Raw genomic sequence first — 24,911 nt, forward strand, 5'->3', positions numbered from 1 at the left:
GCTTGACTTCGGTGATCTGCTGGAAACCGTGTCTTAACGATCAGTCCACTGCGGGACCTGGTTTCTTAGGACAAGGGCCTTATCTGGGCGTCAGCGGGACGTAGACGTACCGCTGACGCCAACAAAATACTGGTTTGTTAGCTCAGCGTGAGCAGTCTGTTCAACGCAGACATTATCTTGCATTGCGCATGCATTAATAACGTAAGCAAATATTTATTTTGAATTTGTATTGATTTTGTTATTGTCGACCAGTGCTTTAGAGAGCAAATAATGACTTCGTCCAAGAAAAAACGCATTATAGCTTAGCTAAATGAAGAGGAAGAAGAGTTATGTTTAATGTTAAAATCAAAATCGTGGCTGATTTCAATGCTCTGTTGGATGATGTCCGCCATTGCTTCTGTCGTTAACGTTACGTTGTAATCCAACTGCAGTTGAATCTGACGTTCAATCTGAGCGTTCGATGACGTATGCTGTTTAACTCACAAATTGACCAATCATGGGTTAGCGCTCATTTTAAACTGACGTTTTGTAACTATGACCTTTCATACAAAACCAGGCCTTAAGAGATAAAAACAAAACAGATTTAAAAAAGGGAAAAAAATAAACAATGGGGAAAAAACATAAAAGTTATTAACATTTTTCCTTAGTACAACATACAAATAAACCTTAAACAGTTTGTAAGTTGCGCATAACATGATTAAGGTTTCCAATACTTTATAATTCGAAAAAGAAAGTCCCAAAATCAACAAATTGATGTACTGAGAATCATAGAATTATTATAATGATTTAAGACTTTTTTTTTTCACATCATTCATAAATACGTAAAAATTTAAAAAAAGGCATTAGTGCTGTGTTAATTCAATTTAAAAATGAGCAGTTTAACTTTAATTTCTTTTGAAACCGAATTACTTACATTTTGCATTGATTCGAAGATCGAAAGGAAGTTTTGACAGTCCACAACATTTGTATGTCCAGGATCCAATATAAACATTAATGCTCTAAATTCTTCCTCCCCCAGAGGCAACAAGAGTTGTTGATTGATGGCTCTTTTCAGTTCTGCTCTTGTAATGGTTCTTTTGTTGTTCTGCAAGAGTGTTAACGTTGTATTAAAACATAAAAAACATAATTTTTGATGATCAAAAGGAAAGAACGGTTTATGTCCATTTTTCACACAAATTAAGAATAAATTACCATTTGTTTACGTTTGTAGGTTTACTAATTTTCGACAAGTCAGTAACGTGGAAAATTGATTCTCCCCGAGAGTTATTACACTTTGAAGACAGACTCGGGGAAAACGGTTTCTGTCCACGAGTAGATAAAGAGAATAAAAAAAGTATGGTGAAGACGAAGTATTTGAGTGGAGAGGGATTTCGAACAAAAAGCGGTTCTTGTCTAACCCGATTTTCGAATTTTATTTACTCTCAACATCAACAATTGCGAGTTTTCCTTTGAAATTTTTGAGGAATCCAAATAAATGCTGGAGATATTCATATATATTTTTATTTTTTCGATTTCAATTTTATGCAAGCTCTTGAACGATCTCAAAACCATAAATTCGATTCTTTTTTCTCCGAATTAGCTTCCTTGGACATAAATCGCTTTTTCACATTGTTTTTCATTTATTTTTAGCAATATTTTCAGAAGTGCCAGTGCAGCGCTGCAGATACCTTGCACCATATTATCGTGCAAACAAGCTGCGAAAATACCGCCTAAAAGAGAAAAGGCCTCAGCATAGGTTACCAAAAACAAGAATATTTGATCATTTAGTAGTCCAACCATAACGGCATCTTTCGTATTTTACCCCACTTCGCAGCTTAGTAGTCTGAAAGCAGTGACATCTTTCATATTTAACCACCACTGCGCAGTTTAATTCGTTACGTCGGACTACTAAATGAATCCGAGCTGAGGCCTCCTCTTTTCTTGGTGTCTCCTCGGCTTATTTGCTGTTGCACATTTTTGTTTCTTCGTATTAAATGTATTGCATAAATTTAATTTGCATTTATTTACATAATTTAAGTTGCAGTTAAGCACAAACGAAAAGTTTAGTAAAAGGAGGTTCTAAAAGACATTAGTGAGATCAAAAAAAAACATTCTGCTTTTCAATCTACACATTTTTTCAGCTCTGATTGGAAAACGCGTAAACGTTTCATTTTGTCACATAATAAAATTAACTCATAACCGACATTGCAGCCAAAAAATAAACATTTTCCTCGATTTTGCTCAAAATAACAGCGGTTTTAAAATTGTAAGTGCAACCGTTTCGAGAGTTTAGAGGATTTCTACTCTATACTTACTTGATCAAGAACAGTAAAAGATTTGCTAAAGAAGTTTTCTGAGCTCGTTCCTGCTTTCTTCAGTTTTTCAATGATAGATCTGCAAGCGCTCCAATTGTAAGATCTAAAATGGAAGAATGACTGTATAAAAAGCATGTAAGCAGAAAATAAATTTGAAGAATTACATACTTACTTCGAATACTGAGTATTACTTCCAGAATTGTGGGCATTCTTCATGCAAACACTCTTTAGAAATTCATACCATTGAATTTTGTTTGCTGATGTAGGAACATTAAAACTAAAAATTAAAAAAGAAGAGAAATAACAAGGATAATTTTTAAAATTTTACGTCATGTGAATTAAGTACACTGGTATGCAATATATTGTAAACAGTAGTTCCGTAAAAATGAAGGTTGTCACGAAAATCTTCCACGATAGATCGCCAATTAATAGACAATGGGCGATTTTATCAAATTGAGAAAAACTTTGAGTAATATGAAGTTTTTTTTACCATATAAGTAGTTATAACTAGTTTGACGTAATTTGTTTAAGTAGTTTTAAAGATAATTTTATCAATACACCCTTTAAAATTGTAGAAAAGTATGCGAAGTATGAGAAATACAAAAATAGGTAAATAGAACATTCTGTAATATTTATCTAGTAATGTAGAGTTTTTCTCAAAAAACCACAAATCACTCTCAATTCTTTACATTATGCATACTTTTCTAAAACTTGTTTCAACAATTGAGAAGACATTGGCACTTAGTACACTCTTACATTATCTAGGAAACATTACCTAGTAATGTCACTGATTTTTTTTTCTTCAAAAAACTTCAGATAGCTTTTAATCTTTCATATTATGTATGCTTACTTTGCTAAGACTTGTTTCAACTATTGAGAAGACATTAGCATTTAGTTTATTTTCACATTACCTAGTAATATTATCTACGCAGAAGAAAAATTCCGATAAAAAATTACCGTACTGTATGATAATGATATTTCTGGTAAAAAAACCCCATAATTCTGGATATTGAAACCAAAATTAAAAATTTCATTTTTTATTATTTTTTGTTTATATGGAAACTGTTTACCGGAATTCAAGTGTGCAAAATAGTTCGCATGAAAAGTAAATATATTTAAATGAAAGAATAGTTTTTATACCATGCTCTAAGATGTAAACATAAAACTACTGTATTTTACCACATTTACCAAATTTCATCCCACTTTATAACACCATGTTTTATTGTTAATTTTCCCAAAACGATTACCAAAGCGTTCCGGTAAAAATTACTGAGCTTTTTTGTGCCTCCATAGTAAATTTTACTATATTCTGGTAATTTCGGCTATACTTTTTTTCTCAGTGTACTAATGTCACCTAGATTTTCTCAATAAGCCACAGATGAATCGCGGTGGCTCAGGGGATAGAGCGTTCACCTTCCAATGAGGGGTATCGGGTTCGAATCCCAGCGATACCTGGACGATATGAATTCCGCATCCGGCTTGCACTGACCACAGTGCTGACATACAATATCGTCAGTGGTAAACGCATCATGGGTTAGAGTCTCCTTGCCGTCAGGCTAATAGTTGGAGGTTTTTGTGGTCTTCCTCTCCATGTAACGCAAATGCGGGTTAGTTCCATCAAAAAGTTCTCCCCGAAGGCTCGCTTTTCTTTATGTTTGATCCAAAATCTCTCTTGTCTGTTGTCCCAATACTTGATCCAGGAGTCCCTTTGTCTTCCGGATAGAGATCAAAATTACAAGGCTACATAGATGAACATTCGTAGTACGTAACCCAAAAATTGGTTCGGCAGTTCAACGACGATTATGAATAAAGAATAAAATTAATAATAATAAAAAAACCAACAGATCACCTCAATTCTTTATATTAAGCCTATACTTACTTTGTTAAGACTTGTTTGAATAATTGAGAAGACATTGGCATCACAAAATAGTTTAATACTTGGTGAAATACTGTTAAAGAAACAAAACCATTATCACTGCTGTCTTTGATTCGGAAAGTTCGAAGCAAAATGGGAAAGTTCTTTTCAACCTAAATAAAGAAGAAAGATTTCTGTAAAGTATAACTTTCTTGGTTATAATGTAACTTTCCGAACCTTTACTTACTCTTTTCCGAAATACTTCGACAATACTGCTGAAGACTTGTCCTTGGATTTCTGGGTCATCTCTTCCTAACTTTGCAAACTTTTTACGAGTACGTTCTTTTCTAAAAACGTTATAATAAAATGATTTATAAAAAAGTTACTTGGAACATATTTTGAAGTTAGAATGTGTTAACAATTAGTTGTAACGAGAGCTATGAAAACTTCAATTTTCACGAAAGTCAATATAACTATTATCTACAGTTAATTTATTGAACTTCTTTTGCTTAATAAAATTTTGGTAATAAACGTTTAATATGGTGATTAATAATTTTTTATTACATTTTGTTTTAACTGTAACTTTGTTGATAAACGTATTTTGAAATATCCTGTACTAAAGAGTAGTAATCATTTCAATTTAAAGGATTACATAAAAATTTACAAAAATGTTAGAATATTCTAAAACGTCAGCTGTAGATTTGCCAGATATATTTTGGTTTATTACAGACAGTGCAAGAAAAGTTTTGATAAAAATTATGATAACTTACTGTGAGAACTTATCAGAAGTCAGAAAATTACAGAGGATTAAAAATAGAAAATTTCAGCAAAAATGGAGAAGAATTTTCTCAAGAATTAATTTCCTGTTTTGAGACTTTAAACCTTTTCCGGCTCTGAAACTACCAGGGATCTTATATTAGAACTGAATTTGAAACTCTTAAATATCACCCAAGAAAGTGCAATTTAGATCAGTTCATAATTAAAACCATCTTTTAGCACGCTTATATATATATATATATATATATATATATATTTACCGAAGAGCCATTACATTATGACCACCCTGATAATAACATGTAGGACCACCTTTAGCCCACAAAACTGCTAGCACCCGCCATGGCATTGATTCCACAAGGTGCTGATAGGTAGTCTGAGGTATCTGGTACCAAGCGCTCACCAACTGGTCCTGCAATTCCCTCACATTGCGAGGGGGTAGCAATTTGATTTTCCAAGTAGAACCACAAATTCTCGATTGGATTAAGGTCAGGTGAATTTGGGGGCCAAGACATGACTTGAAAGTCACTGGAATGTTCCTCGACGATTCGACCCCTATGACATGGTGCATTATCCTGTTGGTAAACACCACCCCCCGTAGGAAAAACTGTTGCCATGAATGGGTGAACCTGGTCTGCAACTATGTTCAAGTAGCTTACAGACGTCAGGGATTGTTCTATGAGGATTATGGATCCTAGTGTGGCCCATGAAAACATTTTTCCTGCGCGAGAAGCCTTGAAAACCTGGGCGAACCCATTGTTATAGATGGAGGATGGTCATAATGTAATGGCACTTGGGTGTATATATATATATATATATATATATATATATATATATATATATATATATATATATATATATATATATATATATATATATATATATATATATATATATATATATATATATATACACACACAAGAATCAAGCAGGGAGAAAAGTAGATGCCCTTTATGTAGATGTGATCTCGAACTAAATGAAACTTATCTTACTTTGATTCAGAAGCATCAATTGTGGTGGTTTGGTGGAGGATTTTTGATTTCATCCCTTTGGGTATGATTCTTTTGTATGACTCTGTTCGAGTTCCTAATTTCAGTAGAAAGTCTTTGTAGTTTAAAACACCTCTCATGTTTGGATCATATAAGAGCCACAACCTAAAATGTATTTATATAATTTATATGTTAAGGGCATTTATATACTGTTATTATTGTTTTTATTTTACAGGTTCATTGTAATACTGTTTGAAGAGTGTAATTTAAATAAGTTTTAAGAAAATCACCTGTCAAATTGTTCGTCTGTTAAATGGAAGCACAGATTTTCTAGAACAGCACGGAATTCGTGTTTCTGGATCATCTCGTCTCGATTTGGATCGTATAACCACATACAGCGTATGAATGTCTTAAGATTCTTACTTATCTAAAACAATACTTTAAAAAATCAAAACAATTATCTGGAATTCGCTTCTGACGTTTGAAAAAACATATTTTAAAAAAATGAAGACGTAATGATTTTTTAACGGAGTAAACACAAGATGTTTTGTGTTACAAAAAATAAAAATTTATTAAATGCATTATGTGATCAAAGCACAAAGAAATTAAGTAATATTTATTTATTCCGCAAAATGATCACGTTTATTAGATATGTTTAAAATAACTGTATGAAAATGAAAATCAAACACAAAGTAAGAAATTCCGGATGAAATTACGGTTAAAAGTATGGAGTGGCAGGGAGTTTTCATATTTTGCCTTAAAATTTTACGAAACAAAAAATATGATAAATCGTAATTTTTACTGTAATATTTATAGGAATATCCCTGAATCTTTGTACTAAATAAATATTGCTGCTAGAATTGCATAATAAAATTTTATGGATGCTGCTATCAGGATACCAATGCTATTTTCCGTAAATTTACTCGGAATATTTTCAGTGCGTAGATTGTTTAGGAAAAGCAGCATTAAGTCTAGTAAGTTTGAGAAATGTAGCATTAAGAATAGTAAGTTCGAAAAAAGTAGTATTAAGAAGGCATATTAAGTTTGAAAAAAATGATATTAAACTAAATAAGTTTGTGAAAAGCATCATTGAGTCTGGTAAGTTTGAGAGAAGTAGCATTAAGAATAGTAAGTTTCAGAAAGTAGGATTCTGCATAATAAGTTGGAGAAAAGAACTATTAAGCATAATAGGTTTGAGAAAAGTAGCATTAAGCATAGTTTGTTTGAAGTAAGACTTTTTAGGCATGGTAAGTTAGAAAAATACAGTATTAAGCTTAGCTAATTTGAGAAAAATAGCATTAAGAATAATGTTTGAGTAAGGTATGAATAAGAAGAGTCCGTTTGAGAAAAGTCAATAGCATTTAGCATAATAAGTTTGAGAAACTTTCGTTAAGCATACAAATTTTGAGAAACTTCTCTGGCGTAGTAAGATAGTAATTTAATAGCATTTAATATATGTAGTACGTATGAGAAAGCTAATTTTAAACATAGCATGGTTGAGAAAGCTATCTTTAAACATGCTGCGTATTAGAAATTTGCAATAAGCAAAGTAAATTTCTAATGCACAACATGTTTAAAGAAGTAAGTTTTGGGGAAACTAGAATTAAAATTAGCAAATTGGGGAAAACTGTCCTTAAATATATTGAGTTTGTTAAACCAGCTTGAAAGTTAAATGCGAAGCAGTTTATAAAACATTTTCATTATTTTTTTACTTACAGACAAGGCAAAAAGAAGAAAGAGTTAATATATTTCTACTAAACCATATTAATACACAATAATCCATATTCTTTAGGGATGGTGTTTAATAAAAAAAAGTGAATTGTAATTAATGCTGGTATTATAAACGACAATGAGTTACTATAAAGGAAACTTCTTGAATATGAAAAAAATGCAATTGAAGCAATAAAGTGTGAGGTTTAGGCTATTTAAATAATATCGCAATATTATTTTAACAAAAAGTTTTAAATTGAAAAATTTATTTCAAATACCTTTCTTTTCATTCTAATTTCCAATTCTTCAGTACTCTCGTCTAAAAGGTTCATCCTACCAAATAAAACATTAACTATAAATAAAAATATTTCAAACTAGAAAAGTGCATTTTTATTTCAATTTTAAGGGATAATTAAGAAAATTTTTCATGTATAATGTATAAAATCTCATTTGGTCTTTTGTTGTAGTCCTTTACGCTCGATCATTTAAGAGTTCTAGCCCCATAACTCATTATACTTCAAACTCATTTTTTTAATACTCTGTTTTTCAAGTGTATTGACAGAGAACACAGGCTGCAATTAATTCATTTAACGTAAAAAGAAAATTAGTTATTGTCGATTCTCTATGTTTCCAGGCCGGTCTTTTACCAAGCGGGAATAAGTATAATATAGACGTTTCGATGTACATTACCGGATTTGTTTGAAAGTTTAATCAGTTTTTGTTCATACTGTACCTTAAAAATAAATTAATCAAAAAACTTTTATCAAGTCTTACATCCCTTTGAATATTTTTTATTTTTAATTAAAAAAATCTTTATTGATAGGTGAGGCTATTCGGACGATGATGAGTTGATTTTGTGAATTTTCATATTATTTAAATTTACTTTAGCCTAGAGATCTATAACAATGCACGCCCACTGCCAATGGGTCTATTTTAAATTTCTTCTGCTTTTCAGATGTTTATCGTTTGATGGTAAAGACTATCGACACGCTTCTCTTAAATTGAAATCCATTGAGCAATTCAGCTTGTTTTCGAACGGAATTGTCAGAACAATTGGAGCGGACTCCGTATGGGGAAAATCACTTAATAATAGCATTAAAGTAATCTTGCTTTGAATAAAATTATCGACTTACTCTTTCTTTCTATTCCTATTAAAATCATCTCTTTCGTTTCTTCGCCCCGTTAGATTTTGGAGAAAAGATCTATAGGTTATACATCCATTCCCATCTAGTTTTTCCTGAAATGCAAGAAAATGATTAAGAATGTTCTAATAAAATTAAATAAGGAAACCTATCTATTAATGTCCACACTTTACTAAGTACACATTTTTTTAATACAAAATTGGTGATTGTTTTTTTTTTTGGGCCCTTTTTCCAAACTGCTACCTCAACGTCCAAACTGCAACCGGCAAAGTCTATATGGTTAAAAGATAAACTTTTAAGCATATAGACGTTGCCGGACGCTCTGAGGAAACTAAAGGGCCTTAACAAACCTTTTTTTTTTATCAGTTAGCAATTTTTACTTTGAATAATAGAAACACGATTAAGTCACCTTTTGACATGTTGTTGTTTCCAATCCTTCAATACAGCCTTCGCTGTATCAAATCCAGGAGTTCAAACGCTCCGGCAAAGTTACAATCTAAAATTGGTCGCAAGAGAAAGTCCTCCTACTAAAATTCCAGATAATCAAGGCTTTATTCGGAGGAAGCAGGTTTCAATTTGCACTTGCTACAGATTTCACACCTTTTGACATAATATAATTTAAGGCAACATCCCCTTGCTGTTGCCTAACCTCTGTTAGTTGTAACATAAAAATCGGGTGACATTATTAGTAATCGGATACCAGCAAGTGACGTCATCGTAGGTAAATCGCGGAATTCGTCGAGTTAGAAGCCAATCAGGTTCAACACACACGCGTGACGTCGCTTATAGGTATTCAGTTAAATCCGATTTAAATCATATGCTTAGACGTAATCACTCTAATTCTTCTCGAGTTGAAAGTACACGATTGATATTAGCTCTCATGATGAGAGAGCTTTTGCTCTTCGGGTTACGGTTTCTCGTTAACGCTAAAGCAAACCAAACTCTAGTGCGCATGCGTGAAAATTAACTTAAAAATTAACATATGTCTTTAAATAACAGCTTTTGCATTGCGTTTGGCAAAACCTTAACCTTTACGCTATTTCTCAAAAGCCGTACATACGAGTATTAATGTGAGTGTTGATTTGATAGAGTTTCCAAAAGCTTTTTTTCCTCATGATACCTTTAGAGTATGGTATAAAAACTATTTATTCAATTAAATTTAATTATCAGTTATGTATTTTTTTTAAATGCGTGGTAATAAGAACTATAACTTTGAAAACTAGAATTACCGGTATATCGTTACCATATTAGCGAACGGTAATTTGAGCAGATTTTTTTCTTCTCCGTATGCATGCTTTCATGCTATATATATTTTTAAAATTAGGTGAATAAAAAGTAACATAGCAAAAAGTTTCTGCTAAATAAACTACGTTAAATTGAAGTTACTGTAATTTGAAAGCCTCATAAAGTAACAGAATTACTTCTAAATTCTTTTTAGTATAAATATTAGCGTTATTTACATTAGTGTATAATTTATGCCATGGATATCCCAAATATCAAAAATATATCATTTCCTCTGTCAGTTGCTTTCAGTTACAGAATGCTTGTTATATAAACAGAGTACAAAAATAATTTAGTGAAGTAAAAAAAAAGTACTTTTTAAATCTTTCTATTTGAGGAAGGTAGAACTAAATATATCAAAACCCTTTTGATTTCTGGTGGAAAGGTATTGAAATGTGGCACAGAGGAAAACATTCTGGTAAAATTACCGTACTGTTGAGTAATGACGTTTCCGGTAAATAAAATTGTCTTCTTCTTCCTTATCCCCAAAATTAGCAGGGCTAAACATTGTCCATGAAATTCATGACCCGGAGGAAGTCGGTCACCAAAAGTGGGTTATTTAGTATGTCCGTCTTGTCCAGTCCAAGACAGTTCAGGATATGTTGGGGAGAAGCCTGCATGTTGTGGCACCTGGGTCAGTTTGGGAAGATTTTATTACTTCCCTCGAAGGAAAGAGACTTAAGGTGGCCGCTGGTAAGTCTGGTAAGCGCCGTCTGGTCCTTGCGGTTGCACCGAATGTTGAGTGCACCTCCTGGACGGGTGCTCTGGTACCAGTGATGTTAAGGGGATACGAGCCAGGAAACAATTCGGACAAAATTGTAATTCTGGTTAATAAAACCAAAATATATGGTATTTAAGCTATTTATTTGGTAATTTGTCCTTTCATATAATTTCTAGTATTTCATATAATTCTTTTCATGTATTTTCGGGTTCTAAAAATTGTAGTTCTTTTTACACACATTTAGCAAAAAATACAAATCCCAGCAAATTTAACTGAATAAATAGTTTTTAATGGCATACTCTAAAGCATGGTAAAAATAAGCAAATTTTATCACATATTATAACCATATTTTATTGTTAATTTTTCAAAAAACATTGTCACAGCTGTTCGAAAAAAATTACCGAGCTTTTCGGTGCTTGTTCCCATAAAGCCAGAAACACGGTAGATTTTACCATATTCTGATAGTTTTTACCATACTTTTGTTTCAGAGCGTCTCACTTGATTTCGATAACTTTTTTGCTTATAATATATATATATATATATATATATATATATATATATAATTAGATAATTAGGTCATTGACCTACATAATTTTATAAGTTTGTTAAAAATAAAAAGTAAATATTCAAAATTCATGAAATCTCAAAGTGAACCCTTTCCTTATTTAAAAATGACAAATAGTTACGCATCAGACATTATTCAGTCTTTTTTGTAAATAAGACATTATTAAAAAACATGAAAGTATGAAAAGTGAGCAAGATATGAAAGTCAGTGTTGGCTTCTTTATTCAACAAACACTAACAAAATTTTTATATTGTGTGTTGCAAAAAATGCTGTTGTTTTTGTTTTTTGATTACTGCTATGTGAGAATCGATTATAAATCGTGACTTATACTAAAGTTCTGTCACGAAATTTTACATATGTGGTGAAAAGCGAAAAATATACATTAAAAGAAAAATCAAATAGGATAATATTCCTTATAATTATAAATGAAACATAGCATTAGAAAAAACAAAAGTCATTCTGCTTAATTACTTAATATACTCGTTCACATTTCAAACAAAAATTTTTCGACGGAAAAAAGATATCTTTTTGTTTTATTTTTTAGAGCATCCTAAAATTTATCTGCCCTCGATAAGATACCTCTAATACTTTCATTTCATAAGATATACATTTTATTGCTTTAGATTACTTTATTTACTCGATTTAAAGAAACTTAGTCGCATTTTCAAAAGATAATAAATTTTGTACAAAATCCCAAATCCTGAATCCTGTTGTTAATCTTAAACTTCTTTATCTTGTGATAAAATTTCAAAGAATATTTTTGAAAATTTAATGTAGAGTTTGAAAGCTTCAAAAAGTTTATGTTTATAAAAGTAAAATGCTCATAACAAACTAATATCTTAAAAATATTAAAGAATAACCTGTGACGTTAGTTCTTTAAATTCCATCAAAGTTAATGGATAGCAAAATATATTTAGAACGTTGTGTAAATTAGCTGGTAGAACTTTTCCAGTGTTTTCCTTGTCAAATGTACGTAGGCCCTACAAAAATAAAACTTGCTTAAGTTCAATATGATTTCAAATATTCAAAAATTCGATTATATAAATTTTGCTCTATATGCATATTTTAATGAAAGTTTATGGGTTATAACAATTAATGTTTTAACTTAAAAATAAAAATTAAAATAATGTACGCATTATACTTACATCAAACAAATAGTTGATTAAAATTAAAGATCATTTTTATAGAAACTAATTGCTTGGAATGGGCTATTACAGACTTTGTCTATTACTTTTAGATTTTGGGCTTCTGCAGCATTTCCTACTTAAAAATAAAGCGAATACTATTTAATTTGAATATTTTCGTGTGGAATGTTAACAATTAATTGATGGGTAAATCCAATTAATGTTTCAGCTACAAAATAAAAATTCAATTTCAAAATAAAGCATTGCGATTTTATGAAACAGAAAGCTGTTTTAAGTAAAAAATAACTTTATTAGAACATCGCGGATTATTGCTACATTTTATATTTAAAAATAATGCGAATATTATTTAATTTATATGATTTTGAGTGGAATATTTTTTCCCGCTTTCGTTGTTATTATTAATTAATTTCTGAAAATAATATTTAAGGTGATTTTTCTCTTATTCTAAGGTGTTAGAATTTTCTCTCTAAAATCATGGTAAAATAACCGACAGCAGTCTGACCATCCACTTAATCTAAAGTTTACGGTTAAGTAGATTTTTCACCTTTACGGTAGTGAAACCGCTTAAAACAAGTATGGTTAAAAAAAGTCATGAATAAAAAACTACACGGTTTTTTAACCATTTCCAGCTAGCATGGTCTTAAAATCGGGAGAAGAAACAGGTTTATGGTGCTGCCATCTATGAGTGAATGAAGGTACCGTAATTTAATGGTAAGGGACACAGATAGGGAAGTGCAGGGCACTTGAAACTCTTCATGTGTTGAAGAGAGTGTCGTGGTGTCAACGCTGGGGCTTGAACCTCCGCTCTGTCGGTCATGAGAATGACAGATTCGCCCAATCATCTATGATATGTACTCATCAGCAGGGAACTAAGCAGCTTCATTAGAGGGGTCTAGTTGATGCGATAAGAATCTGGTTGTTTAACCGTATTATGTGAAAGCAGTTAATAAGCGATTTTTCATACAGTTAACAGTTTGAATATCATCATATTTATGATTCTTTGACTGTTACGTTTGAAGGCAGTAAAATAACAATTAACTAAATTGTTATTTAACAGTTCTTTCCGATATATTTTTAACAGCGTACTATAAATGTTTAGGGAAAAAGAAATGATGCTGATTACTGCATGAATTTTTATTTTTAAGTCGTCATATTTAATCATAAACTCTTAACAAAAGTGCTGGCTAGTGCTAGTCAGAAAATACTGATCGTTATTACTTTCCTGAATCTTGTGGTTATTGTAAATAGCAGAAAATAGCATATTTTATTTGGAAAATACATAACTATTACAAATAAACTGATATAAGAAAAAATGAATGTTTGTAAGGAATTTGTTTTTTCAGTTAACTTTTTTCAAATTTTTTTTTTCTGAAAGTATTAAATGGGCAATTCCACGAAATTGTCAACTTTTAAGTGAAATTGTTTTTTTTTTGAATTGCATATTTTAATTTTAAAAATATGTTCAAAAATAGCCAAAGTCTACATATTGCCGTTTCATTTTTGATAATTTTAAATTTTTTGAATCTGTTAGCATTCTAAAGTAATCACATGGCTGACAAGTGAATTGTTCACATTTGTGCTGAAATTGTTTTCTTGAAAAATACATATAAAATAAAAGAAATGCATCTTTCTTTTGCAATATTTTAATAAAAATATGCATGTAGTACAAAATTTAAACATTTAAGACATTATCTTTTTAAGTTTAATATATAAAATAAAAGTAACTTCTTTTACGTTATTCCGTCACATGTCTTAATAACGCATAAATTTCCTGAGAACAAAGAAAAGACGTGACATTGGCAAGTTAGATATAAAACCTCTTCAGAGACAACCTAATTTTCAAACTGTTGAAATTTTTACTAATTCTTACATAAATATTAATCCTGTTTAGCTGTTACATTCTGTTAATCATTTACATATTAATAAAACATTTTTTAAATGAAGACTTTCTTCTACTAAACTTTTTGTCATTCCGTCACGGTCATTCCGTCACAGCAAATAGATGTTAATAACTGCTAGCCAACCTGAGGTTAATTTTCCAAATTCACATTTTACATTGCTTACACATTATACTAAAAGTATAAAATAGTTCAGAAAAATAATAGCTGCAAAATTCGCAGAAACTACCAGTTCTAAGCGGCATGCCAAAAGCTTGGTTGCCAAAATGTCATTCCGTCACGCAAATAAAAAGTTCGTAAAATTAAAAGTAAAAAAGATAGAAAATCCTGTTTTTTTAGTTTATGAAGCGCATTATGCCAATAATAATGATATGCATGAGAAAAAAAATGTTTATTTGAAATTAGATACATAGAAACTTCAATTAATTGTTATTTTGCAAGTCAAAATGTCATTCCGTCACACATGGAATTGCCCAAATTTTATATTTTAACAAAGGGAAAATAATATAAATGATTTTTGTTATGAGTGTTAGTTTAAATGTTTTGTTTTTACTTTTTGTTTTTGTGTTTTTTGGCACTTTTTCGCTTTCATAAATTTGACTTTAGAGTATAATTAATCAAAAAGAAATCACCCAAATTTGTTAATAAGCTCAAAAAACAATTAACTTTAAACATTTATATTATATCTGATAAAAATTTACGTGAAAATACTAATTATTACTAAAGAAACGCATAAAAGAATTTATAAATAACAGTCTTACGTGCAATACATCATTTAGTCTTTTATTCAGCTTTTCTGCCACAAATTCTTTCACATCGTTCTCATTATAACTTTTTTCAGAAAAACTTGTGAATGAAGATACAGAAGAAAGGTCTATAAAAAAATTTATAAACTAATTTAAATAAACATTTTATGCGTTTTAATAAGTCTATAAAGTTACACAGAATTGAGGCTTTCTCTTTACATGGTAAAATGAGTGAATTTTTTGCTATTTTGCCAACCGTAATATAATACAAAGGAAAGCATACCACAACAGTCCCATTTGGGCCACGGAGGGTCATGGAGGTTAAGGCAATTTCATGAACAACGTCATAATGGTAGCAATGTGGTCAGTATTGTATTCTGACAGCCTTAACTTTCCAAGCTGGTACCTATTTTACATTATTTTATGAACGCCGTTGAACAGCCGACCCGATTCTGAGTTCACAACTGACAATGTTCATCTGTAGTCTTGTAATTCTAAACCCAACTCAGAAAACAAGGGAACTCCTGGATCAAGCATTGGAGAAACTAGCCACTGGGAATATTCTACCACAGGGGATATTTTACGTCTGCACTGTGGCTGGTGCTAGCCGGGTGCAGAATTCATATCGACCAGCCTTTGCTGGGATTCAAACCAGGGTCACCACATTATGAGGCACGCACTTTATCCCCTGAGAAACCATAACTGGATGGTATCTGTTTTATTTAATAACCGTGGTTTGCGCAATTGAGTTTAAGACTATTAATGTTCAACTCTGTAGCCTTGTAATTTCAAACCCAATCCAGAAGGCAAGGGAAATCCTGGATCCAGTACTGGGAGAAATTTGTCTACGTGGGGGACTTTTCGATTAGCGTTACATAGAGTTGGATTGCTCACCGCATTTGCGTTACATGAAGAGGAAAACTACGAAGATCACCCATGGTTAACCTGACGTCAACCCATGATTCGTCTACCACTGAGGATATTTTAAGCTAGCACAGTTGTCGAGGAGAGCCGAGTGCTGAATTCGTATTGAACCCGGGTCATCTTATTGGGAGGCGAGTATTTTATCCCCTGAGCCATCAAATCTCGACTAGTATTTATTAAACTGAAGCTGGGTGGACTTAAATCGGCTTCTGGGGAACGAACATTACTTATTCATCATAACAGTTTAGTGCCTTAACCACTAAGACATCGCAGCTCATAATGTAATATAGCACAGCATAATTACTTCGTGCTTTATTCGAGGTGACCAACCAACTTTAATGTGACACTGAAGTTTATAAAACGAACTATTAGTTACATTAGCTTTATTATAATAATAGTAATAGCAACACTATATACACTCTATGCATATTTATGGTTGAATTATAGGTACTTACCTAAACTTGTAGTTGAACTTAGCGACCTTTTTGAATTCTCGGATTGGTTTTTCATGGTTTCTGCAATTGCAAGATATCTGTATGTACTTTCTCAATTAATGAACTTACTCATTAAATATTCTGCCTGTTAAGTATCGATTATTAGAATCCCTATTTAATAATTATAACCATATTTAGTCAACATTTACCAATTATCTATTTAATAGTTGTTATTATAGCTATAATTAACTAATAATAGCTATTATATTCAAGCATCATCTAATTACTATCGTATTTAAAACTCATTTAATAATTATGTGTGTCACTATTTAATTATTATTTAATAATTACCGTTTTTAATCACTATTTATTAACTGTAATCCTATTTCATAACAATTCTTCTTCTTTATAATCCTTTTTTTTTAAATCACCATCCCATTCAATAATCATTTAATAATTTTTATCATCATTAATAAACACATTAAAATTTGTTAATTTAATTTAATTAATTCATTATTGCTTTGAGTTCTAACACAATTTAATTACATAATATTATTATGTTTAGTGACTATTTAGTGAAATATTGTTTCTTCCTAGTGTGTTAGTTTTGTTTAGGTAATTCTATTAAAAAAGAACGAAAAACAAATAATTTTCTAATAACTATTAATTCTTCTTATTAAGTCTTAATCTATTTAAGTTTCTTTTCTGTAGCACAATGGCATTTACAGAAGCGAAATTTCAGTGTCTTTGCAACAACGTCAATAGCAAACATTTCCTCATGACACTTTCCATTCGTTTAAATGTTTTTAAGCTGTAGAGAAACAAGCAAAAAGTGAAATTAAAATTACCAATCTTATGACTAAACTATTTCCATATATTTCCTAACTGCAACCTTTGTACCATTGTACCACTGAAATTGGAAATAAGTATGTGTCAGTGCAGCGGCCACTATAAAAAACTTCCTAACTCTTCTTGGACTGGAGTGTACAATAATGGTGATTAGAGCATCTTTTAAGAAACCCGAAGGCCCTTTGTTCGAATCCTGCCGACACCCAATGTTTGTGCCTCTTACATATTTTTCCTTCCATATCACTTTTGAAACTATGCATATTGTCCAAACATGCGTAGGGTAAACTAACAACTGCGTAGGGAACACTTAAGCTGCGCTTGCCTTTTAAAAAACCATATTCATTTCAAAATTCGTAATTTTAGTTAAATGACAGTGCCAACATATTTGTTACTAATAGCAAATTATGTAAAAAAATTGTAGAGAACTTACATAATATTGTTTTAAAGTTTTGGAGGTTTAAATAACAAGTAGTAAGAAGACCAAGTGAAGGAACAGCTCTTACCAGTGAATGAACACCCAGTAAAGGAAGACTTAATTTTGGTTATTTTTTAATGCTCTTTATGAATTTATAAGCCTTACAAATATTTTAAAGCAAGCCTCTTCTTGAAATTATAACATATAAATACTTGGAAAATTTTAACTTTTTTTTGTAATCATGAATTGAAAATTACAGTGTCAACATATTAATACATACTGTTCATTCACTGGGAAATCTATGCCCAGTAAAGGAACATGCCTGTTCCCTCACTGGTTGGAAGTTGTTTTTCGTATTTTTAACATACTTTTGATGCGGAACATCACTAAAGGTACAAGAAAATTGAAGTTTATCTTTTATTTTCATTAACTTGGAAAAAACCCAGTAAAGGAACACTTGTTCCTTCACTGGTTTTTCATCGTTTGGTGATCCAGTGAATAAACCCCCCCCCTTATCTCAGTACTTTATTATGCTATGATGCTTAAAAAAATAAAACTTAACTTCAATAATTATATTTTGCATTCTCTTTATCACAGTGAGAAAAATAAAACTATTACATGTAATTAATTCCACTTCAAACATATAAATACAAACACTCACCTTATAATTTTTTTAATGAAACAAGGTGTTGCAGAGATAATAACAAATTCAAAATTTTTTTCAGAGAAGTCTATTTGACCAGGTATTCCAAAACATTGATAGATGACTTCCTATTGTTTGGCAGTAAGCTATTGTTACCAATCAATCTAAAGAAAAACTTTTAAATTCTTATTTTTAAAATATATATGTTTATTAAATGTTCCTTCACTGGGCAGGTTTACCCTATATACTGCTTAAAATTTGAATATATTTTTCAAATTTGACTATATGTGTTCTGAAGCTATTTTAATAAATTTTTGCTCAATTTTGAGAAACTCATTTTTTACAGTGTACATAAATTTTTTAGTGCGTGATGTGTTTTTGGATATACAGATCAAATTCTCTATTTTCTACACAGTAAAACATACGGGATCAAGTTACATTTTTCCGATGCACATAAATTTTTTAGTGCGTGATATGTTTTCGGATATACAGATCAAATTCGCTATTTTCCATAGATTGATAAATGCGGGATCAAGTTACATTTTTATAGTGCATATAAATTTTCTAATGCGCGATATGTTTTTGGATATGCAAATCAAATCTGTTATTTTCTACTCAATAAAAAAATTCAGGAACAAATTCCATTCAAAAGCACTGGCACCCTGAATAGAACATAGGCAAAATCCATTTTTACCTTAAAATTGTATTCCGTAGTTTTTACAGTAATATTTATTTAATTACAGCGATACAGTGATTTTATAGTAAGTACTAGCATAAAAATTACGGTATACTAGATTTTTTGTACTGTAAAATTTTATGGTAAGAATGGATATTACGATAAAATGTACACTGGCACTCCGTGTGCTGGTACTTCTCGTTATTTGATCGGGAAATTTTTACAGTACAACTAAGTAATTTTTAACGTATGAAACAAATTTTGTTCTCAAAAATTAACAAATTTAAAACAAAAACTGAATAAAAAGTATAACTTTTAATAAAAAGTCGCTCTTTGAACTGCTATTTTTCCAAAATATTCAAAATATTCTTCTATAAAATATGGCCAAAAATACCAGAATATGGTAAAATTTACCGTGTTTCTGACTCTATGGGAGCATCAAATAGCTTCATGGGAACATTAATTGCTAACTCTTACAATAGCGCTTTGGTAATGATTTTGGTAAAATGGACCATAAATATGGCTTTATAATATGTTATAAAATTTGGAGAATGATGCAAACTTTGGTATTTTTATCTTGATACTTTAGAGAATGGCATAAAAGCCATTTATTTAGACAAATTTACTTTCCAGTTTCTCATTTAAAGTTCTCAGTTTTTTAAATGTATGGTAATAAAACAGAACTATAATTTGAAAACCAGAATTTCCGGTGTACTGTATAAAACAAGAACGAAAACATTACCAAATGAATGGTCTAAATGCAGCATATTTCTCCTTCTATGATTCAGCAATAAAGTTATTTACGCTAACATAGTTGCATTTGAATATGAACTCTAGATATTATTTGGTATTTTTTTGTTTTTGTTTAATGTATTGGCAAAGAGATTTCTATTACATTTGAATTTTAGAATTGTTGAACAATCAGAAAAAGCTCAATTCTAGCGTCGGCTTCGAAATTTCAGAAGCTTTATGGAATAGTCGTACAAAAAGAGAAAAAAAAACTTTCATTTAGTTGAATTCTAATAAATATTCTAAAAAATTTGGAGAGAATATATATTCATGATTTGATTAAAATAGCTTATAACATGAAAAATGGTAGTTTTTAAGTAAATTTAAGAAGTAGTTTGGATAAAAATTAGGAGTTTTTATTAATTTTGGTGAAGAAATATTTTATTTTAATTTCTTTTATTTTTCACACCATTTCTTACCGTTTTTCTCAGAGGAAGAGAAATGAATTATTTTAAGATTTCTAACCTAGTCTATAATGCTATGAAGCGAAACGCCTTAGTAAGGAACTTTCACGCTTGGAAACACTAAAGAACAAGATTCTGAGACTCCAATGACAAAAATAAACAAATAAAAGAATATTGCTTTTTAGTTATTCGAATATAGCCAACTCAGTTCTTATATTTTGTTTTTAAAAATTAATTGCTGCGTTTTATAAGAAAGGCCCTTTTGACAGAATTGATAATCAATTTTCAATTAAAAGATATTATTTTAGGAAAATAAGGATTGAAAAAGGAAACAAAAAATCAATTGTTTGAAATAATTAATTGCTTTAAAAAAATTAATTGTTTGAAAAAACGGAACTATAAATTTCTTATATTAAATATTTCATGCAACAAACTTTATTTTTGCTTAAAATGAGATATTTAATTAAACATAATAAATAACAATATTTAATTAAATTGCGCTTTATAGTTTTGAACCATCGGAAAAATTGACCTATTAACTACTTATACTAAATGTGCTGTGTGTAATAAACACTGAATTTACAAAAATTCAGTGTACATATTCTAAACAGCTGCACAGTTATATTATATTCTAAACAACTTTATTCAATTAAATTGTGCTACAGAATTCTAAACCATTGCATAAAAGTTGAGTTATACTTCTTAAAAAAAAGAAGAAAAAAAAACTACTAGAAAAGTTATTTTTGGGAGAAAATTTATTTCTTTTTTTCCTTTTTAAAGTATACAAATTTTTTTTTAAAATTCTAAAGTTGACTAAATAATCTGAAAAGCTTTTTCTAAAAGTATACTACTCGAAGAAAAAAATTCCGGTAAGATAACCGTACTATGGGGTAAAAACCTTTCTGGTAAAAATACAAACTAAAATTCTTGTAATAAAATTAAAATATGCGGTATTTAAACCATTCATGTGGTAACTCTTTTCGTTTATATGGTAACGGTTTACCGGAAATTAATGTTTTCAAATTTATAGTTCCTATTGCCACCAATTAGTAAAAATACTGAACTGAAAAGCAAATTTAACCGAATAAATGTTTTTTTTTACCATGCCCACAAGGCATCATGATAAGCTAACGAAATTTTACCGCATTCACCAAATTTTAAAGCATATTAAGAAACAATATTTTATTGTTAATTTTACCAAAATCATTGCCAAAACGCTTCCGTAAAAACTAGAGCTTCTTCGTGCTTCCATAACGTCGGAAACACGGTAAATTTTAACATACTCTGTTAGTTTTGACCATAATTTTTTTTCACAGTGTGCGATAAATTCTGAATTCACGGAAACTAAACAAATTCATGTTCTCAATAACAACATTTATATAAAATATACTAAATAATTTCGAACCATTGGAAGAAAGTTGATTTTGTTTATTTCTGAAAGAAAATAACAACTTAAGAAAAAGAAATTGATCAATTTATTTCCTATTCTAAGCCCTATATATAACAAACACTGAATTCTCTCATATTAAGTATGTAAATATTTTTTACCTTAAGTAACTTAATTTAATTAAATTGTGCTATTTAAATTAGAATCATCTTACTTTCTTGTTCTAGCAGCATCTTGTTCAGGAATTTAGACACCGCGAATAATCCAAATCTATAACTTAAAATACATCATTATTACTTAGAGCTGAATGAAATTCGATGAGAGAAATAACCTTAGTTGTCTGTGGTATATATATAAATCCCATTTAGTTCCCACGGGGTTGGAGACGGGTACTAAAATACCATGAACACGAGAGAATCGTGGACAACGTGTTTCCAGTGGTTTCCATGGTGATCGGGAACTCAGGAGCTGTTATTAGTAATGAATAAAAATAGAGTTTTGCTCTTTTTCTAAGCGATATTTTATGTATCCATAAAAGTACAATAAGTATGAAATTTGTAATAAGGAAGTGTGTTATTTGTTACAGTTATGGTATTGTCCGATAAAAGGGAAAGTTTTTCGTTGCTGTTGGAGTTGATGTCACGAGATTCAAGTAAATTATTGAGGCATTTACTTCCATCTCAAGTATTTTATATATCCGAGATAAAAAACTAAGAGTTGAAGAATAGTGTAGTTTGGATTTTGTTGTTAAACTATAAATGTGCAAGCTTGATTTTCGTATCATGATCAAGTTGATATTTTCTACATTTAATTCTTATGAATTGCTAAAGTAACAAGACAAATTTGTTAACATTTATTTTAATTTTGATAATTTTGTTTCATTTTTTCATACTTAGGTTTCAATTGCTACATGCTTTCTTGTTTTCCTTTTCTATTTATGCATTTCCATTATGCTTTTACTTATAATTATTATATCAGTTTTTAGCTAATGCAAGAATAATATACCACTTATTTTATATAGCTTAGAAATAAAGTCAGTTTTATGCAAAGAAAATATTTAACTAGATAAAGATTTTCAAGTACAATATGTTTTCTCTTTAAATTCACCACGGTAAATTAAGCTTGAATAGAAAAACGGAGAAAATAGTTTTTCATTTTTTTTGTTATCTCTCTCTCTCTCTCTCTCTCTCTCTCTCTCTCTCTCTCTCTCTCTCTCTATATATATATATATATATATATATATATATATATATATATATATATATATATATATATATATATATATATATATATATATATATATGTATATATAGTACTATATATATATATATATATATATATATATATATATGTATATATATATAGTACTACTATTATTATACATATTAGTGCTTTATATATAGAATATATTAAGTACCAATATGAAACAATGTTTAATTAACCAATCAAGTCTTTCCATTTTAACTTTTCAATCTGCCACCTAAAAATGCATCAATGATCAATTCGTAGCAAGTAATAATCCATTGGAGTACGTTTGATTTCAAAGTATAATTGTGGTGTACATAGTTGACTGCATTTAACTACTACTTAATGCTTATTGATTGAATGATAATAGCTAACTAATAAAGTTAAGCATCTGGGTCCGGCATATCTTTTTATAGAAATAATATAGATGTCCAAGCCAAAAGCTGAACTAAATCACTGAGTGGAATAAATAAATCAATTGTCGTTTGCATCATCTCTATTGAACAACTCATACTCACATCCCAATGCATTCCTATTGGTTGCTATCTGTAAGTCATTGAACTTGCCATTGGACAGATAAGTGAAGTGATGGCAGCTTTGACATTTCTATTGCACAAATTGATCATTTATTAAAATAATTAACAAACTTAACAGTTTTGTTCTTGACATTGCAAGCAATTACTTTTAAAGTGGACTTCAAAATGAAATTTAAAAATTGTGAGTTGTTTTTAGAAATTGTCAATGTCCAATTATTCCCTACATTGTTAACCGAACGCTTGTGATTCCATTGATAAAGTGAAGATTATTGATTAACTAAAAACAATTTAAACTAATTTTATATCGAAAGTAATATTTCTTGTGTATTTATGTGACTTTTTTGGAATCGTCTCTTAAAGCAATAATGGTTTGTTTTAATTTAGCATTTTTATTTACATTTTGTGTGTGTTTCCTATCGAGACAAATATCTTCATATATTTTTAAGAGCTTGAGTAACTTTTACAGCTGCATTTTTCAAACTTTGTGATAATGATATTTTATAAGTTATACTCACAACAATTCATGAATATCAATAAATATCGAATTCATCAAATATGTTCACAACGATAACGGGATGATCATTATCAGTAATAATATGACGTTCATTAGCAGTGACGATAATAACAGTGAATACTATCAATAACGATAATATCGTGGGCATTATCAGCAAAAATAATTATCGGAGAATAAATATCGAGATTAAGATGTTTTTAAAAATTTCTCTCAGGACAAATCGTGAATCCAATATCTCACAGTCAAAATTTTCGACACAATTGTCACAAAATTTTTGACATCGATAATATCATGATCATTGTTAACAACAATAATATCGTTATTTTTATATCAATAGTTGAATCACGGTCTTTATCAACAATAATTACCGAATGCTGTGTTGTCACGAAGATTATTGAAAATGATAATTTGGAACTTGCAACTCGAGAAGTAGTGACGGGATAAAATCAGTGATTTAACTAAGTGATCTAAATCAGTGCCTAACTAAGTGATTTAAATTAGTTTTAATTGGATGCTTGCAAGCGACGTCGTGCGCATGCGTGTAGAACTTGATTGACTTCTGAATCGACAAATGCATTGGTTTACCTACGATTATGTCACTTGTAGGTTTCTAGCTATTTAATGCTGCATTATATTGTGCTGAGAACGAAAATATTGACTATCTAAAAGTTATTTAAATCGGCAAAATTTGAAAAATATTATGCTATCTAATAAAATATCGATATTTCTTGACAATATATGATCGTGACGTTATAATTTTTATATCGCTCAGCACATATAGCTCCTAGCAATTGTATTTATTTTTAAATTAAATATCTTCTTTTCTAAGGATTTAGTTTTTAACTTTTTAACATAAATTGGAATTAAACTATAGATTTTAACTATTAACATATAGCGTGTATTTTAACTACTTACAAAAACATTTCATAGTGTTTGAATTGTTTGTTTCTGACATATTTATGTATTACCATGGAC

At 30.0% G+C, this 24,911-nt stretch overlaps 1 protein-coding gene across 1 annotated transcript in view; it reads right to left on the reverse strand.

Moving 5' to 3' along the window:
- Positions 1–22,043, reverse strand: part of LOC107456190 (EF-hand calcium-binding domain-containing protein 6) — a 39,921-nt gene extending 17,878 nt beyond the window's left edge. The window contains exons 1-13 of the mRNA XM_087151788.1: positions 21,856–22,043; positions 16,500–16,559; positions 15,136–15,248; positions 12,192–12,311; positions 8,756–8,859; positions 7,901–7,955; positions 6,203–6,339; positions 5,916–6,077; positions 4,397–4,496; positions 4,174–4,322; positions 2,467–2,571; positions 2,295–2,397; positions 914–1,084 (exon numbers count right to left, since the gene is read on the reverse strand). Coding sequence (XP_087007914.1) covers positions 914–1,084; positions 2,295–2,397; positions 2,467–2,571; positions 4,174–4,322; positions 4,397–4,496; positions 5,916–6,077; positions 6,203–6,339; positions 7,901–7,955; positions 8,756–8,859; positions 12,192–12,311; positions 15,136–15,248; positions 16,500–16,559; positions 21,856–21,874 — 1,398 coding nt within the window. The 5' untranslated portion in view covers positions 21,875–22,043. The remainder of the gene's footprint in view (positions 1–913; positions 1,085–2,294; positions 2,398–2,466; positions 2,572–4,173; positions 4,323–4,396; positions 4,497–5,915; positions 6,078–6,202; positions 6,340–7,900; positions 7,956–8,755; positions 8,860–12,191; positions 12,312–15,135; positions 15,249–16,499; positions 16,560–21,855) is intronic.
- Between the last annotated feature and the right edge of the window lie 2,868 nt (positions 22,044–24,911).

Source organism: Parasteatoda tepidariorum, chromosome 9 (assembly GCF_982258835.1).
Source record: "Parasteatoda tepidariorum strain Cologne lab strain chromosome 9, Ptep-v5.0, whole genome shotgun sequence".
Lineage (NCBI taxonomy): Eukaryota > Metazoa > Arthropoda > Arachnida > Araneae > Theridiidae > Parasteatoda > Parasteatoda tepidariorum.